The following is an 18,502-nucleotide window of genomic DNA, read 5'->3' as shown; positions in this document are numbered from 1 at the left end:
TTTGCAGGTGTGCAGCTGCAAAGCAACAGTGATGTATTCCCTGCAATTAGCTAGATTTCAAGTTGAAGRAATCCTATGAATATTATTAACTTCTGCAGTAATAAATAACTGGCACATTCACAAAACTTGCAGCATTTTCCCACTGGCTYGGTGGATTTGGGTCGGTCTTCCTAGCGTGAACTGTCCCAGCRCCTCGCTCCGAAGCGGCATCTGGCTCTCACCTGCGTATCCTGCCAAGTGAGGTCCCGGCAAAACTTAGCGCGCCGTACCTTAAYGTGGAGCTACGTTACAGTAAGCCACGTCTCCTCGAGGCACACACAGACCTGCCGAGGGCAGACGGTTTCCTCTGCCAAAGTGACTCTCCAGCAGGAAAGAAAATACTTTGGTCTTCTCCTGGTGCAAACCCAGGGAGCTGGGAAGTGGCGGGCACGGGGACCGAGGCTCAGAAAGCTGCTACCCTGCCAGCTCCAAGCTCTCATGCCCTGCTCTCTCCAGCCCTTCGCTCCACTCGTTTCTATTCTGCTTCTCCATCCCACCTTGTTCTCCACCGGGAGCACAGTCGGGGAAATGATCCCTAAGATGTGCCGCATGCTAACAGGCTGCCTACATGATTTTATGGGGATCTAAAGTCTGTCCTTCCACYCTCGAACTTCCAGCTCCAGAAAAATGATGCAAGGAGACAGGAAGGAAGTTCTCTCTTCACCATTTCCCAGCAGCTCTGAGCACATGAACTTACATCCCTGCTTCTCCACCAATAAAGTCTCCTAGAAGCTCTTCCTGCTCCGGCCCCAATAGTTCAGCTCCTCTTCAGTTCCTTTTAACTTSTTTTATACTGCAAAACCACATCTGGCCTCTGACAGACCCGGTCCAGCAAAGCCTAGTGGCTACACTGATCTTAGTGAGACGAGGTGGGGGGTATGCATCACGGGGGCCTAAACGTTTGAAACAAAGTGAGCAAGAAGCTTCAAAGTTGTAGCAGAGAAGATAGCTCACAGATSCAGGAAAAGGGCAAAATTAAGCAATCATCGATTCCACCACCTCTCTTTTGACTCCCAGTAGTCCAATCTGCCTGTTATACCTCCCTCCCCCTACAGCATGGGATAAAATCCATATTTTTGCTATTAGTTTAGAGAAGCAGCTTTCTCTGCAGAACTTTGCGGCCACCCTGAAGATTAACCACCTCCAGGTGGCCTCAAAAGGTAGGGCTCTCTCCCCGCTTGTCTGCTGAAAACGAGCCGAGAGGTGATGCTAAGCAGGACCATGCATGTTCTACCCACGGCTACTGCTGGCAAGCGCTGCCCACACGCGCCCCATGCTGCTGCCTGCGCGCGCGCACGCCAGCTCGCACCCAGGGCCGTTTCTTAAACGCCGTGCTGCTGGCTGAGGTGGTCTCTRGCACTCTTGCAAAGCAGGCTGCAAGAGATGGAGCATCTGCTGCGACACCTTACGCTGCACATTAAATAAACRCTTCCCGGAGTTAATGCCAGCGTTAGAAGCAAAAGGCCTGAGTCTTCTCTCGTGTAACCGGGGTAAGGTGGACAAAGTGCCAGCAACGTTACAAGGGGCTCAGAATAGGTGCAGAGCGTCCAGGCTCCAGCCCAGAGCCTSTCAAAGCACAGTAATTATGAGCATAATGTCTAGTCACAGTACAGGAACAGCTCAAAAGGATTAAAAACAACCCTATAAGCACATGCTTACTTGTACAGGCCATTGTAGGTGGGTCTGATTCCCTCCTAAAATAGTGCTCTTCACACAGGCAAGATGTGGATGCTTCATCAAGCGTGTAGCTGTGAGGGGGACATTTGCTGCAGGATGGACTGTGGGGTGAAGCTTTGAAGAACCCAGGTCTGCATACTGTAAAAAGAAGAACCACAGGCTAAGCTCTCCCATCATAAAATTAAGTCTCGTCACATTTCCTTTTAAAAAACATATCTTCAGCTGGAAAGAAAACAGACAAACACTCGCGAGCTATTTGGTTTGAATATTTTACAACAGCTCTCCCACTAATAGACCGTGCATACTTAAATATCTGTACCAAAAGAGAATGTGATTCTGCAGACTATTTTTTTCCTCTAGCGTCTGCCTTTGCCAGCTATTTGTTTTCCAGGTTGAACGCATTAGACCTAACAGATCTTATGCCTCTGCTTTAGAAAACATTATTGCACTGTTTTGGGTTTCTTTTTTTTTTTTTTTTTTTTTTTTTTTTTTCTTTTTTTTTTTTTTTTTTTTTTTTTTTTTTTCATTCAGTCTTCGAAAAACAGGTGAAATACAGCTCGTGTTTTTTGCTTATTATCTTCTGGACCCAGAAACCAATGTCTCCACAAATAAATAGTAATATAGGGGTTTAGAGGATCCTGAGATCCTCTTTAAGACTCCATGATAAGGCTACCTCCCTAGGGTTTTTTCCACGAAAACCTGTGTTGAATTTTGAAGCGCTCCATGTAAGACAGACTGCTCTGACTCGGGCACATCCGCCGTACAATACAGTCCTTCCAGCTCCAACGTGTACGTGCGACAGGGCGCAAAGGCTCGGCACGAGAGCTAATTATGCTCCCAYAAATATACCGTATTAGTTAAGGGTAGCTTGGGATATTTTTTCCCTTTTGATAATTTGAATTGCACACTTGTTTCCGGTCTCCCCGAACAAGCACTTCCTCACCTTAGCAAAGCACTCTGCCCTTGCCCGCCTGTGTGCGCACRCTCAGCCGTGAGCAGCAGCAGCCACAGCTTTGCACGTCGCCTGCACAACTTTAGGAAAGAGCCAGCTGGCCTTGCAACTCTGCTTGGATGTAGAGTCACAAAGCTGCAGTTCTCGAGAGGGAAACCAGAGCACAGATCTGCTGTTCTTCTCAAAAAGCAGAGACACGTAACCATGCTCCCCTGTTCCAAAGTGCTGTTACCTTTTTTATCTTTCAAGCGGCTTGAAAATAATTGTGCCCAACATGCCATCAGTGATGCTCAGGTGGAATACACCTGGAAACCACAGGACCTTTCCACCTCCATTCAGACCTCTAAGTCATAAGYAGTTTGCAAAGAAAACAAATTTGTAGCAAAAGCATTAATATTATCCCACCAGGAATGCCTTGGACAATCACAGCACGAAGGTCACGCGCTAAGATTTGGCCAGAGGATGCAATGGCAGAATTCATCTTCACCATGGACAACGTGTCCATTTTTACTGTGAATCCCCTTTYCCTCTGGAGGGCTAAGAGAAAGATCAAGCTCCACAGCTGGCTCTAGCTTTTACAGTACCAGGGAAACTTTCTTGATGTGTTCCCTTCTTCAGCAAAGACTGGAAACTTGCCTGTCAGCTCATAAAAAACATGTTTTATTTGATACAGAAACTAATTTGATTTCAGCCATCTCCAACACGGGGGGAAAAATAATTCCTCTTAGAGCCAGCCAGCAGATCACTCTGCTGCCCAAGGAGAGCAATTCAAGACCACCTTGAAGCCTCTCCCAGGCCCTGCCTCCAGCTCTGCTTTGTTCCTTGGGACCACGAAGCGCACACAGCTCAATGCAACCCTGAAGCAGGTCCCCGAGGCACCGGCGGCTGCTGGGCTCCCGGTCGCTCCTTTGCTGTCTCACGAGCCCATCTGACAGRCCCACAGCTGCCCGGCCCTGCGCTTGCTGGCTGCAGCAGCGACCAAAACAGTTCCTTTCCCTCCTATAAGGCAGGAAGAGACTAACTAATAGGAATAGAGAATCTTAGGGGTTTTAGAGATCCAATTTCCCAAATTGCTCYGCACCCAACTATCGCTCTGTAGCTAGACTGTGAACTTGGCAGGACACAGTCCAGCTCTTTTCTGCCCATACATCAGGATCAGGGTACCAAGGTACAGTGATAATCCAAACTAGTGGTCGGGCGCCTACCTAAAAACCCCTGAGCTGAGACGACCACCTCTTCCCACCTTGGGATACTGAGCACCTTTAAAGATGCGGTCGTTCATATCTGCTGTAAATAGCAGCACTCGAGAGCACATCTGGGGCTAAATCTGTTCTAGAAGACTGTTCATGGACATGCCACAAGCTGCCCTTGTGGTTTAGGGCACATTCCTCACCTTGTGGCACAGACCCTGTTCTTTTATTTGCTTCACAGCTACCTTAAAACACTGCCCTATCCATCACAAGGAATTCTCTAGAGAGTCTTCCAGGAAAGGAGACCACCAAACAGCTCCTCTCCAGCCTGTAATTTGTATTTCAAAGCTTAGTCAAACTCACTTGCACGTGCAGGCAGTAGAGAAGGGGAAATGAAAGCACGAAAACGCGCAGCGCTGTAACAAGGGCAGCCAATGTCTAGTGTGTACTCAATGTAATTAGCCTTCAGAAAAGGACTTGAATTTATCTCATTATGTCCTGTCAAGACAGACAGAAAATCGTTACGGCACAAGAGTTTACTATGCTTCTACTTGGTGCAAAGCAGCAAATGCAAAACAAGCGAGTCGTCTTCGATAGACTTTTAACAAGGTGCAGTCTGCTAATGATGGTACGATACCTAGCTCTGCTTGAAGGGAATGCTTTGTTTTCACAAACAGGTACRATGCCAACAGATGTACGCGATGCCTACAACCCATAATGCTTCAATGAGGGAAGTGAAATGAAACTCAACTGAACCAATTCTTGTGTAATCTGAAAGCTTCCCAAGGTCAGGCAGGTTCCTTCTCATTGAAGATTTCAACATAAATCCCCGTAATAAATAGCCAGCAAAGTAGTATACTGTCAAACCTAAAGTGAAAGATCTCTGGTTTAACCTTTTTGGTTAAAAAGAAAGAATAGTAGGACAGCAGATGGACTATGAGGGGGAAAAAAGAGAAAACAGGACAGCAAATTAAAATATATCTAAGAACTGCCACACCAAGTCAGATCAAAGGTGTCCTCAGACCAACATCTGGCAGCAGATGCTTCGGGAAGAAGGTCTGAAGGGGATCTGCACAGAGAACCTGCAGCACGGCCTGCCAGCTCTTGGCAGAGGTCTAGGGACCTCTCCTGATGGCAACCACTCTGTACGCTGCATTTTCAGCTCGGTCAAGACAATACGCTCAGTGGYTCTTTGCAAGCACAACCTCCAGCCCAGCATAGGCCCTGAGGAAGAGGCCAAGATATTGGAGGGATGCCATGAGTAACCTCCTCAGCCGTGCTGCGTGCTGCAGAGCTGGAATACCATGCTACAGAGAAGGCAGTGGTGCCCAGGACTTTGGACAGGCAGGCAGCACATGTGACACTCACCACCAGGTCTTCTGCTTGCTTCACGGACCTTAGGTTTTAGCAAAAGCACCACAGTATTCATGCTGTATTTTAGACATGAGGTTTGTCTAGAGGTTAGCAACGAGATCAACAAGGGACAGATTCAAAATAAACAAGATGTCACTGTTGCTTACTCAGCAAATAGCTAAGCTGAGGAACTCGCTGCTGCAGGGTGCAGTGGAAGCTAGAAGTTCACATGGGTTCAACACAGCTGCATGACTCCAGGGAAGAGGAACCCACTGACACCATCTCTCACCTGAGGGCTCGTTTGGAGGCTGGAGAGCACTGGCTGGTACACTCTGATTTTCTGCCTCTGGCTGCAGTAACTCAGATTTTTGGTAGAAAGGATTCAGAGAAGAACAGTGCCACAAACAGCCAGTGGCTTACGTCTACATACCTTCAGTTTTGATCGCTTATYTTACCGTTCCTCTTCTGTCAGTCAACCTTAAAATCTCTTCATAAAGTATACATGACTTCATTTAAAATTGCATGGGTATCTAGGGTTTAATTTCTAATAAAACCTTATTAGAAGCTTTCTTTATTTTTATCTCAGTATTTCTTATTCAACAACTCTTGAAAGTATACTTAGGACTATCATGATACAGTCATTCATTTAATGGTACTATCTCCCTTTTCAAGGGGGTAGGGAGGGGAGGAGAAGTCAGATGAGCCTAGGATTCCCCCTAATCTGCTGCAACACAGCGGAAAAGAAATGAAATAGAGGTTTAAGCTGTTAATGACACCAGCTTCTTTCATCCTAATATTAAAACTGATAACTCCTTAACTGATTAACAGGCACTGATGTGTGAAAATAGTCTTTAAATGAAATAGGTTGCTGGAGGAAAAAAAAGTGTATTTTTAGATTCAGCAAACATGCCTCAAATAGCCTGCTAGTGTTGGGTATAGGTGGGCTGTGTTTCCGTTAGTAGCACACCCAGTACTAGCAAATCAATTGCACTCTTTTTATTTTCAGTAGCAACTGCAAAACGTTGTCGGCACAGAGCAGCAACGGCTCAGCGGCCTCTTGCTGCCTGAGCACTTTGGCGTGAGCCAGCGGAGATCGGCGAAACCAAGGCGGGTGGCGAGGGCCTCTCGCAACAGCGATGCTGTGAGCTGACCCCCTGGCCTAACCTCGTGTTGGAAACTGGCTTTCAAACTTGCAATTGGGTGCTCCAAAGAGTCGTGCTGCTAGAAACTGGATTTTTGAACACGGTGAGGGGAAGSAGAAGGAATCACCGGGCCTTTTACAGTGAAGATGCCTCTGAAAACGGCATGCCCAACCTTCATGTACTACGTCAATACTAGAGGTGGAGAACACCAGAGAACCCGCAGCCAAAGCAAGCCATCCAACGGCCGAGACTACGCGACAGAGATTATTTTCTCCAAGCTTTAACATCAGGTTTGGTTGAAGGCTGTCCCCAGCGCCAGGGCCACTTTCCCCCTCTCACTGCGCTGCTCCCATCCGCCTGGACTGGCCCCAGCTAGCTGTGAAGCTGCAGGGCTGCAGAGCAAGGATCAACCTCAGAGGTTCTTCATTTCCCAAAGAATCAGATGGATGCATGACGGGCAAAACCACTGCCTTGAACACAAGCACTCAGCTATTAGGACCAGAAGTTAATATGAGAGCAGCTTTAGGCTTTGTCTCTGGAGAGAGAAAGGTTAGGGAAGGCGGCCCTGCAAAGCCTGGAAACGTCAGGAGAGATGACAGCGGTCCAGCTCCCCTTGCAGCCCTGTAGTTCTGGGACAAGAAGCTCTAGTACTTGAATGCTGAGGATCAAAGTGACCTGCCACACATCCCAAAAAATAAAGCTCAAGTAGCAACTAAGCGGTCTCCCTTGCACAATACTAAATTTAGTCGCTACAGTGATCAGAAACCTCAAATAAGAAGTAGCATCACTAATCCATAGGTAAAGCTAATAAAAGAAGTGGGTCACCCYGGTGCTTTGCACCTCGAAGAAAGAGGCTCGGCTCACCTTGAAGGTTAAGCCGATTTGCGTATCTCAAGTGGGAAACGCTCTTTGTTTTTAGAAAATACTGCTTCTTTTGATGCCTTTCTGTCCAACCCGCCTCCAACTGAGGCTGAATTACCGCCGTTCTGCCTTGAAATGAACTCGAGCTCTGAATACAAAAACAACCTTGAAAACCAGAATATAAATAAATTAGTACTTCCACTTCATCCCCCTCGAAACACCACTTTCCCCACGGCGCCACTCGCTGAACTGTCACGCGGCAATTTACGGTGTGAGCGGAGTTGCTGCAAAACTAAGATTTAACCGCTACTAATGATGCTAATGTGCTTCTCCTAAATGGTATAAAACTTTATCACAAGGCACCGCTCTGGAAAGGTCATCAAATTCCCAACGCAGCTGCATTTGCAAGCCATAAAAACACACAGAATGCGATACACGTGAAAATGCCCGCGATTACGTTAGGATGGTAACGTGCTAGATTTCTGCGCCTTCTGACCATGCTCCAAAGAAGATTTCAAAGCCATTGGTGAGGCCGAAACCTGAATGGAGTCTAAAACTCTCAGCAACACGCCGGAGGAGTGGGGAAGGAGATTCACCCCGGCAGACACGCCAGGGATCRACTTTGCAGAAGGAAAGCAAGCTGCGGGAAATTAATGTTCTCAGGAGAAAGGGAAGCATCTTCAAGGCGGCCRGTGCTGCAGGGCTAGCTTGGCTTTCCAAGGACTTGCTTCCCTGCCCTGATGCAGGCTCCTTTTCGCTGCTCTTACCTTCTGCTGGCCACCATTCTGCAATCCCAAGGCTTGCCAAAGAGCAACGAGAAATGCCGGCTGTCTTTCCTTAATGTGGCTGGCAGGGGGCTGCCTGCTTTGCTTTTGCAAACTTTCCTGTCTGAAAAAAACCTGGAGGAACCAGCACCTTACCAGAGAGCACTCAGTACTCAGTAGGGAATCTGAGTTACCGGTTGGGATGAAGTGTCACATCCCAGTGAAAATGATATTACTGTCACTAGCAGCTACCCGCTCTTGCAAGCTGTTTAGTGCATGCACAGTGACTTCTTCGCTCYGACAAGCAGTGCAAGGCAATTTTGATACGTTGTTTTTCAAACATTTGATACGGTGTTTTTCAAAGCCACGCATTTGCTGGCGCAATATTGCAAAGAGGTTCAGTCTTCTGATTCAGTCTGCTGTACAGATCTGGAGCCTGGCCAGCAARGAGAGACAGATTCTCTAATTATTCCGCGGTTTGGACAATTGCAACCAATTGTGGTTAAGAAATATGACATTTGGGAGGATTTATCGTGATGATTTATGTCACGTGTGTTTACTCTAGCAACGTTTCAAGGTTTTAGCCTGAACGAACAGGCGGTACATATGCAGGCTTTCAGGGGAACTAAAATGCTCGAAATACTTCCTGCCGGATGACTGTATCTTGTATAACTTCATCTGTGCGGAGGAGATCTTTAGGTAGCAGAAAATCAGCATTTCCTCCGTTGACCTCCTTTGGCGTTTCAGTCCAACACAGGCAGCACAAGCCAACCTATGGTGACGCCAAAACCTAAACAAAAAGATCTATCCAAGATCTACCTCAAATGCGGAATGGTTTGCTTGTTTGGAGCTTCAGGAACCTCTGTCTCAGAGGGTTAATTTGCTAGGATTGGCTGTAGACAATCTATTTTAAAACTGTCCCTCCATAATTAGTGGACAAACGTGTCACTTCAAACACAGGTCAAATTCCATCAGAGGGCGCTACAGCTGGATCTCCTACAGTCCTTCCAACAAAAAACACGAAGGAATTGGTCTACAGTAGCCTAGACTGCATGTGCTAAAGGGGTATATGCACGTCAGAGTGACTCCTGGGAAGCGGTTTTTGCAAATCTAGGCTACGGAGGCTGCTAACCAGCTCTGCAGCAGCCAGGCATTGCTGTCAGCGGGGCTCGAGGCTGAGTCCCGCAGCAGGCAATGTTCCACACGYGTGCAACGTCAGCGTGGGACCATCAAGCAGTTTCTCCATTCCTYATTACTGCTGTCCCTCTGCGCCCCCGCACTGCATTAACACTCCTCCTAAAACTACTTGGGAAGAAGCAGCAACTCTGCTTCACAGAAGATGCCCACTTTCGTTCCAAGCATTCGTTCGAGGGAAGACTAGAAGGCGAGGAGAGAGGAGAAAGGGGGAGCAGCTACTGTTGGGGCACAAGCTCGGCGTGCTGCAAGGGCCGGGGCTCAGTCCCAGCGCACGTACACCTTGCAAGGAGARACCACAACCTGCCCGCCTTGGGTCTCCCGCACGGCGTCCCATCCCTCAGGTCATCTTCCCCACCTTCTCTCAAAGCCTTCTCCAATGCCAGGATGATAGTCCACGACAGGCAGCGGGCAAGCGAGGAGGCTGGCTGTGTCCTCCTAACAGCCCCAAAATCTAGGGGCTGCCGGAGAACCCAAAGAACCAAACTTACTCTTTTGACACCTGCTGGGCGCATGCCGGGATGAGTATCRGGGAGCATGCTGGCCCCAGTCTGCCAAGTGACCCCCGTCGCTGGACCCAGGCACGTCTCTTGGCCTCCTCAATCCCCAGAAGTGATTAAATACAGAGGTACTTCTGCATTTTGGTGGTTTGTTCTCAGATGTGCTAGAGATCAGCCCAAACTTCGGAGATTCTGACACTTCGCCGAAGTACTTGCTGCATTTTTTTTGTTTTTTCTATTTTACTTTAAAGTTGCATAAGTGGCAAAAACACAGGGTTCATTATTCTGCACAGAAATTCTCCTGTCATCCAGCCAAATTTAAAAATAAATAGTTGCAATTAAATGTGTTGCTACATTATTTATGTAGATGCATTCAATTTGCAAAAAGCTACTATAAAATACCCTCCTTCAACACAAGGAAAATTTATTGCTCTCATTGTACACTTTCTTCTCCCTGCTCACACGTATTTTGCTGCCTGCCTATTTTTTTTTTCTTTGCGTTACTTAACACATCATTTTCCAGGTGCCATTTCTGCTACTTCCATCTTGAAAGAACTGGAGATGCAATCCAGATCCAAACATTTCTTTCCTTATTGATAACTTGTGAAGCAGGTTCCTCACTGTTTGCTAGATAGATAATTGCAGTAATTCACTTGCAGTCGAGGGCTTCTTCTTCTATGTTTTGCTCTTGAAGCTCCCGGGTAAATGATACGCACCAAAGCTGCCCAAGGCTTCTGAGTGCATATTAATTCTGCCCGAAACTACAGGCACCCTGAAGAATTGCTAATTTAACAACAGACTGTGAAATTATTTTTTCTTTATTAATTGCAGTGCTGTTTGAAAGCGACTTCGCCGCCCTGAACGGCTTTCTGCGCGATGAACGGCGGACAGTCCGTTTCACCACGGAATAACTGAAAGCCTTCTCTCCAGCAGTCCATATATCCCTAAACTGAATATAAATATGTGAAATTAAGCATCAAAAAATAGGTTAACTTGCTGCAAATGTTCCTCCGTCAGCTTAGCCGGGGTGATACTAGGCAAACCTGACAGGGAAGCACAGTGATATATCTCGCCTGTGCCTTGACATTTTGATTCTGTTTGTTCGCGTGCGTATGCGGGGATCTGGCTTTTTCTCCAAGACCTCTGTAGCTGTCAGTCTGGGCAAACAGCATTTGACAAGATGTCCATTTAGCAGCATGAGAAGGCAGAGGAAAAAATAAAGAAATTAAAAAGAGAGTGAGCAAGCTGCACAGAGCAGGTATCTGGGAAAAGCTGCACTGCCGTGCAAAAATGGATGTTCTTCCCATATYGAGCAACTTGGAAAAAAGAGCAGCTTGATATGCAGGCTCCGAGGCAGCGTGCGTGCTTTAATCAATAGCTCCTTCAAGAAAGGCGGCCAAGAATAACACAAAGAAAAGGTTGAGGGGAAAAAAGGACAAAAGGCCAGCACTGGAGAAGGCATCAAGATGTTAACTGCATGCTTACCYACGTGAAGGTCTTTGACTGGTGAAGAAAAAGGTCTCCCTTGCTCCTGAGAAAGTAGGTTAAAAGACAAAAAAATCCAAATGGGAAGTTTTGCCTTCCAAGATTGCCTTTTCGAGCCTGAGAAAAGCAGGAGAAGACAACGAAACGATCCCTTCCAAGTATAACGCAGAGCGATGCCCTGCTTGGAGACCTGAACTTGGAAGCCCTTCAGGTCACCTTGCCCGCAGAAGACTGTCCCCTGGATCAGGAGCATCAGGGCCTACCTGGCGGGTAAGTCTGTGAATGAACTGCTGGGCCAAAAAAGGGCAGCTCCCTCCCTTCCCTTCTCTCTCTTTTTCTCCAGGAAGGTGAAAAGTATGTTATACTGAAGCCATAAAGCGCTTACGACTACTGCCCCAAAGCCAGCAATCTCCACTGATGCAGGTACGTTGCTGACCCCTCTATCACGGTTATTCATGATGCAAAGGAGCCTTGTGTTTTCTCTGCAGCTTAATAAAACCTGTGGGGAATCAGAGTAAGGCTTTCATTCGTTACAGCCAGCCTTTAATGTTCAAGTCTGGATTTCCTGGAGGGGAACTGAATAGTTGAGAATAATTAGTGATTTACATATAGAGTTGTCAACAAAGATATGCAGGATTAAGTTACAAAGATGAAGGGTTCCAACTTCTCAGTTAGTTCACGGTTTTATTTTTTTAAGAGGTCCAACGCATCTGTATTTTAATTCCCCTCACATTCTGCTGTCGCTAGTAAAGTGGCCTGAAGCGGACAGCAAGAAGAGAGCACTAAATCCAACGCTTAAATCACTGCTTCCTCCCTTTCTTGGCAGATTTAAAGAGCAACCTGGCACTAACGCTTCCAAATAATATACTGCCGGACCTGACACAGCAGAGAAACTCCGCTTCAATCACACAAAAGTCCGGGTGACCGTGCAATTACAATTAACCTCCTGCCCGCTGCGCCTAACGACAAACGATCGCGTGAATGATAGGCCCAGGAAAGGACTCCGGTATCAAGGAAACGATTTCTGATTCTTACATATTTAAAAAGCAATTTTCAGTTAGGGAAAAGCCAAGGGACACTAATTTTAGTTTGCATCCAAAAGAAATTAATAACCCTCGCTAACATCGTGTGCAGGCAYGAGCACACGCTGTCAGCTTTCGAGCGGCTAGAGGTATGCAAGCTAAGCCTCCTGCTGCCAGAGCGCTGCGATCCGAAAGTACTAATATTCTACACAGCCATAAATCTCGGCTGAGAGAAGGGAACATGAATTTTGTACGTGTCAAATAAAAAAAAAAAAAAAAAAAAAAAAAAGCTCCTATTACCTCAAAAATAGGATGTAGTGAGGATGTAGCGGTAGTGTTTGGTGGCAAGTTTACGGGGCTCGTGGGGCTCCCCTTGCAAAGGCACTGACCGGGAAGTTCACTGTCCCAGCGGCTTTGGGCTTCTCCATCTCCCATCCCTGATCTTCTCCCCGCGCCGCGAGCTCTCTTTACCGGGGAGCATCTCTCGCCTCTATGCGCACCGCGCCTTCAGGACGCGCGAGGAGTACGCAGAATTATTTCCTAGTTTGATCCCTTTCAGGAACAGGGAAACACAAAGACAGCCAAGCCTTGAGAGTAGCAAAGAGCACKTGTTTTCTTCACTGGATCTAGCTCTAACGGCGGAAGAGTTTATTGCCCCCAGCAGCTCATTCCTGCCTCCTCAGCCAGGAGTTCCTGTCCCCTCCAGTTTGCCGGCACAGCAACCYGAGCGATCTCTCCCTAACTTCAGCAAAGCAAACTTCTTAGTGTAAATAATTTGCCGAGGCTTTTCTACCAATGCGTCCTACCCCGCACGCTAGCGGCAAAGCTGAACCTGCCTGTGGCTCGTGCTAACCTCTAGGCTCCTCCTGCAGAGGTTTTAGGATATGTATTTATCAAGTTTTTTATGGCAGCAAGTATGTTACAGTAGCTAGATAATCAGATTTAATGCAATTAGCACATAAGTGTGATAATGCAGGATATTATGTACAAGGGTTTCTACATAAATTTGTAACACCTGTTTCAGCCTGCCTTTACACAGTCTTCTCATAGAAAACAAATAAATATAAATATACTGTATTCAAGCAATTTAGTCTGATGGCTGATTAGGGAAACATTGCTTCATGAATTCTAAGCCATGGCATTTCCACTAATCTTCCCATTTCAATAGCAGGAAAAGGAATGGCTTTCATATCTCCGCGCTTATCATTCTCAAGCTGAGTATATTACCTAACAGTCTCTGGATTTACCCAATAGCTCTTAAAAATCAAAATGTACTGCCATGGTCTATGAAACCTGTGTGTGGCTCACTCTGAAAGCAGTATGTCATTCAGAAAACGAATACATCCAGAAAGCACTTCTCATCTTTTTTAAAAAGTTGTCAAATACACAAATGAATAATCAACATTGCTATGTTAGTTCCCTTCAACGAGATGCTGCTTAACAGATTATAAACGATGAGGTTTTTGCCTTGGCAAAAGGCTAAGTATTAAACCTCTCCTATATCTTTGCAGGGATCAAATACAATCTGCTTGTTGTCACATAAACCCGCTTTTCTGCAAAGCCCCAAAATGCAAAGCTGCAACTTCCCTACGTGCCAGTTTGCCCCCGTGAGATCTTACCTTGCAACCTTTGCAAGTGTTTCACCTTCTAAGCCCCAACCTCATAGACATTTTAAAACCTAAAATGAATAGTCATGAGCCTCTCTGCTGCGGTTTCTAAGTTACAGGCTTAATTTTATGTAAGTTTGGGAAGTACCCCAGCAGAGCACTGGTTATGAACCAAAATCCTACATCAGAAAAATACCTGTTAGTCCACAAAGCGGTTTCATGGCTGCGACTCAAAAGCAGAATGCCTACCCTCACCTCTTGTTTTTGTTCCTTCTTTTCCACAAAAGGTTTCATTACAAGCAAATTCTTAATTTATATAAAACAGAGTTTATCTTCTCTGTACCGACATCATTAGAATATCTCCAGATCAACATCAGGTGCTCACAGCAAGGAAAAGGAAAGGACTTCCAAACCCTCCTCAGAGAAGAAAAGTAGATTTTGGACTTCTGTCATGGCCTCTTTGCAGTGCTGAAGTGACCTTCTGTCTGCTGAAGGTCTTGCCTTTGATCGACCTGCTAGCTAGCTGAACAGTAAACTAGCAGCACTAGCTTTAAAACACTGTCCTGTAACAGCAGCGTTATAAAGCAACACAATGATAAATCACGGTTCTTTTGAGAGAAGACATCCTGTTCACAAGTACTGTCTTACAAATGTTACGGACCATACCCGGTTTCTATGCCAAAATGGACATTGGTCTAACTAAAGAAAGCGTGGAAAAAAAATCAGCACTGTAAAAATACACTGCAAATGTGCTTATGCTGAATTTTTATTCGGTTCAGGAGTGCATCTTCAGAGTGGATTTCTTCATTACCCCAGCTTGCTGTGCTTCAGCAAAAGGTGCAAAATGACTTTTAGGGGATGAGACTAAACTCGAAGATGTCCACTGGCAATGCGCTTACCATGGCCCAGCCGCAAGGCGGGTTGAGAGCCCAGGCTGGAGCCAGCCCAAAGCAGGAACCCTGCAGGACGTCTGGCGCGTCGCTGTTGCTGCTGCAGCTCACCCCCTTTGCCTTCTAGACCCGTTCCTACAGCACCACAGCACCTGCTCACGCAGACTGAGCCTCCATCAGCAGCAGATTTAACGGGTCCTTGCAATTCCCCTTCCTGTCAGCTGCCATGCCTGAACACTTGTCAGTTGTCTCAGATAGCCAAACATGACTCTGATGCTCACTGCAGAACACACRAACACCTTACACTAACAAATTAACAACTTATCAAAGGCAAAACTGACAAGTTTGGGGTTTTTTCTTCCATAAATCYGTGGCTTATTGCTTCCCAGTCCAGTAACGCTACTTAGCTCTTTTACGATCCACGCACAAAGACCTTTAGATAGATCATTCCAGCTTAGTAACACCACAATTACAACTACTCAACAGGTTTAAGGGAACTATCCTAGGTTTATTTCTCCTAAGAGTAAGAAAAAGTTGCAAGGCATAGACATGCAGCCTGGGCTCAAACCCTCATCTATTTGCTTTTCTAGAGATTTCCTTACTGGCCGGTGTAAGGGGGAGAGTTTAGCCAGGATCCAAGCTCCTAATACTCAAGTCCCCAAGGCTCTGCCTCGAGGACAACTGCGCCTCTTCCCTTTCCCTTGGACGACGGTACAGYAGCTTGCTGCATCATGGCCTACTAAGCTCTGGCAGCACCTCTTTCTTTTCTGCATAGAGTGAAATTCGTCCTTTGGGTCACATTTTGGAGGTTATCCCTTAAGTGCTACAAAGCCTTCTCAATAAACCACAGCCCAAAGAGTGGGGCCAGGTTGCCATGAAACTCCCAAGACAGGCTAGCCCAGCCTGGGCTTCCCAAATCCTCCCTCTCCATGTATACCCCTAATCTCTTCTCCTGGGCAATCTGGAGCYGGACAGGAGCTACAGAGTTTTCTCAGCACTTTGGTGCCAAAGCAGCCTGGCTCCCCATTACCCTGGGGAAGCGCTTCACCCTGATGGACATGTGGGCACGCGGGTGCTGAGTGCTTTAGGCATGAAGGACAGGAGAAGGTGGGTTGCCAGAGGGTGACAAAACTGACCCTGTGCGTTTGGCAGCCCAGATGTGTGCTTACCTACCTGCCCAGAGAAGTCAGCGCCCTGCTACAGATGACCAAATACCARCTATCTCAACCCGCTGTTGACCATGCACAAGGCATTTTCCTTCCAGCTTGCTCCAGCTAACTAATTTCTTCCTCCGCTCCTTTGGGGGAAAAAAAATGCTTTTCAAGCACAGATCACAGGGAAGGGCAGATTTTGGTACCACAAGAGAGCAGAATTGATGCTGCCCACACAACCTAGAGTTTGGAAATAATGTATTTATAGAAGTACATTAAGACCAATTTAGAAAAGGTTGATTAGATAAAGTAATGCTCATTCAGGCAAGCCTAAACAATTTTCTTATTTCATTGAATCAGCAATAATGTACTCCTACAAATGCAATAAATACATGGCCAATCGCCGCCTCCTTCGGTGCCTTTTYCCCTTGTTCCTTTTGGTAGGCAGCATTTGGCTTGTTTTGTTTCCAGAAAGGAAAAAAAAAACAGTAACTCGTTTATAAAACCTTCTCTTCCTGGTAATTTTATTTTGTCTCTGTAGCATAAGGCAATCTAGCAGAAGAAAACATTGTTTACTTGTTAATACTGAGCCAGGACTCTCAGAGAGAGTCAATGAGACCATAGAGGAAAACTCTTGTTTTCTTTGTGATTCTGCTGGAAGACCTGCGGTAATATGTCAGACACGGGTAGAGTCTTTTGGGGAAAATACAAACAGTTACTCTCTTTAYATCCATATGTATGAGAAACTGTGCTGGTCTACCTGCACTGAAAGATTTCATACCAGCACTCCAGCCATTTATTTTCACTTCCTAACAACACTCGCCCTAAAAAAGAAAAAAAATCATTGCAATATGTAATTCTGAAACCAAAGTTTTTTTTTTTTTTTAAAAAAAAAGAAAAAAATCTTGACTGTTTGGGACTACTAGTGCATCACCTGATTGTTCGCAAGGTACGGTCTTGGGAGGCTTGTAGTCTAAAAAAAAAAGGGGGGTAGGTACCCACAGCCGTGAGCATCGCCAAGCTCCCCAGACCCAGGAGGAGGACCAGGCCCATTGGCCAGGGAGCAACTGAGAAAACAAGGGGCCCCAGGAGAGCAAGCCAAGCAGCCTCTCCTTCTTAAGAGGAGAGGAACCTGGGAGAGGAACCCCACCAGTCACCTCCCTTCCCCGCTGACATTTGCTTAGGCAAACATTGCTGTTACGCTTTCATAAAAYGGAGATGCGGGGAGCTCTCTGCTGCTGGCCGCAGACCCGAGCACAACGCCTTAAATTCCCAAGTGTAAATTAAATTCTCCACGTTAAATCCCATCGACCACCACCACTGAGAGCTCAGAAGCACGTCCCTTCTGCAGAGAGACGTTCTCATTCCTTGTTACAAATCCAAACTTAATAAAGGATATTGCCTAGGTAGGGTTTTTTTTCCCCCCTCCCCCATAATTGAGCCAACATGTTGCTTTGGATCACTCTGGATGCAGCCACAGGATGCTTCCGAGCTGCTAGCAGAGCTAGTGCCCCTTCAGAGTTAAAAGGGAAATCTTTGGCCTCTAATGAAAGAAAGGTAACAACTAAAATCTTAGGCATCCTTCACGACGGCCAGTGCAGACATATTCCTTTGCTCTAACAGCAGGGCATAAGGTGAAAATTTTCAAAACCAGAACCGCATTTTCAGAAGTCCTGTGTGTCTTAACAGCCATGAAACACTTCAATGCATTTAAAAGCCCAATCCTTACCGACTTGGGAACCCCCGTCCAAATTACTTTCCGTTAATAAGACTGCCAGGCTAAACACTTAGTTGCTTTAGAAATCCCCACCCTTAAACAAGCAATGAGAGTTACAGAAGTGTCCATGCCCAGAAACTCCCAGCTACTTAAATAAGCCCTCCTAGAAAAATCAGCAGTCTCTGGAGTTATACCCCTGGCTTCAACGCGATGGAGGTTTTATTTTAAGCCTTTCATGTACATGCCTCCTTACAGGTTTAGGAACCTAACTTTAGTTTACTTCTCTGGGAATCTCCTAAAAATACAAAATGACCAACGAGGATTTAGTAATGAAACCAAAATCAGTGGGACCTGTGTAGCTACATGTCAATGCCCTCAGCTGAATGGGTATTTCTGAAGACTCAGCATGAGAGCAAGGGAGAGAATTTGCTGTGTTAAGATGTGCACTGTAAGTTTGTTTGACCCATGGTTAACTCTGCTCCAAACTGACCCGAAAACAAACCAGCGTTAACGGCCTTTACGCGACAAGACGCCACCCAAAGTGGGGACGGCGTCTACCCAGCTCACCTAGAGCACGCACACGGAGGCAGCTCAAAGACCTCACTCTCCCTGTCCCAGCTTTGGGGACCCAAGCAAGCATCTGTGCTTTATCCAGCCATGAAAACGAGGAGGCAGACAAGCAAAATCCTACCATCATCAGCAAGATGCAATCAGCAGAATTTTAGGTGGTCCTCCAATCCCAGCCCCAAGGATGCACCTGGATATATTTAACACACGTCAACACTTAATATAAGTGTTAACACTTAACATTTTTGCCTGTTACCAAGGCTGCACTTTTGGGGGATTTCATAATACAGTAACAAAGCCACAATACCTTGCAGCAGCCGTCGCAGATTAAATGTAATGTGATGCTCTGCCCATTACTGCGCAAGGGTGTTGGTGCACCTGCTCCACATTG

General features: G+C 46.3%; 1 protein-coding gene across 9 annotated transcripts in view; it reads right to left on the bottom strand.

The window, feature by feature from the left end:
• EPHA5 (EPH receptor A5) overlaps window positions 1-18,502 on the bottom strand; it is a 151,732-nt gene that overhangs the window by 70,310 nt on the left and 62,920 nt on the right. For 8 of the 9 annotated variants that reach the window (XM_085310181.1, XM_085310217.1, XM_085310189.1 and 5 more), the window contains exon 3: window positions 1,699-1,854. The exons of the other annotated variant lie outside the window; for it this stretch is intronic. In XM_085310181.1, coding sequence (XP_085166307.1) covers window positions 1,699-1,854 — 156 coding nt within the window. The remainder of the gene's footprint in view (window positions 1-1,698; window positions 1,855-18,502) is intronic. 9 annotated transcript variants of the gene reach the window in all.

The sequence above is a fragment of the Rhea americana genome, unplaced genomic scaffold (genome assembly GCF_003343005.1).
Source record: "Rhea americana isolate MKP2758 unplaced genomic scaffold, rheAme1 scaffold_107, whole genome shotgun sequence".
NCBI lineage: Eukaryota > Metazoa > Chordata > Aves > Rheiformes > Rheidae > Rhea > Rhea americana.
The sequence above is the reverse complement of the archived record's forward strand: the minus strand, read 5'-3'. Positions and strand labels throughout refer to the sequence as shown.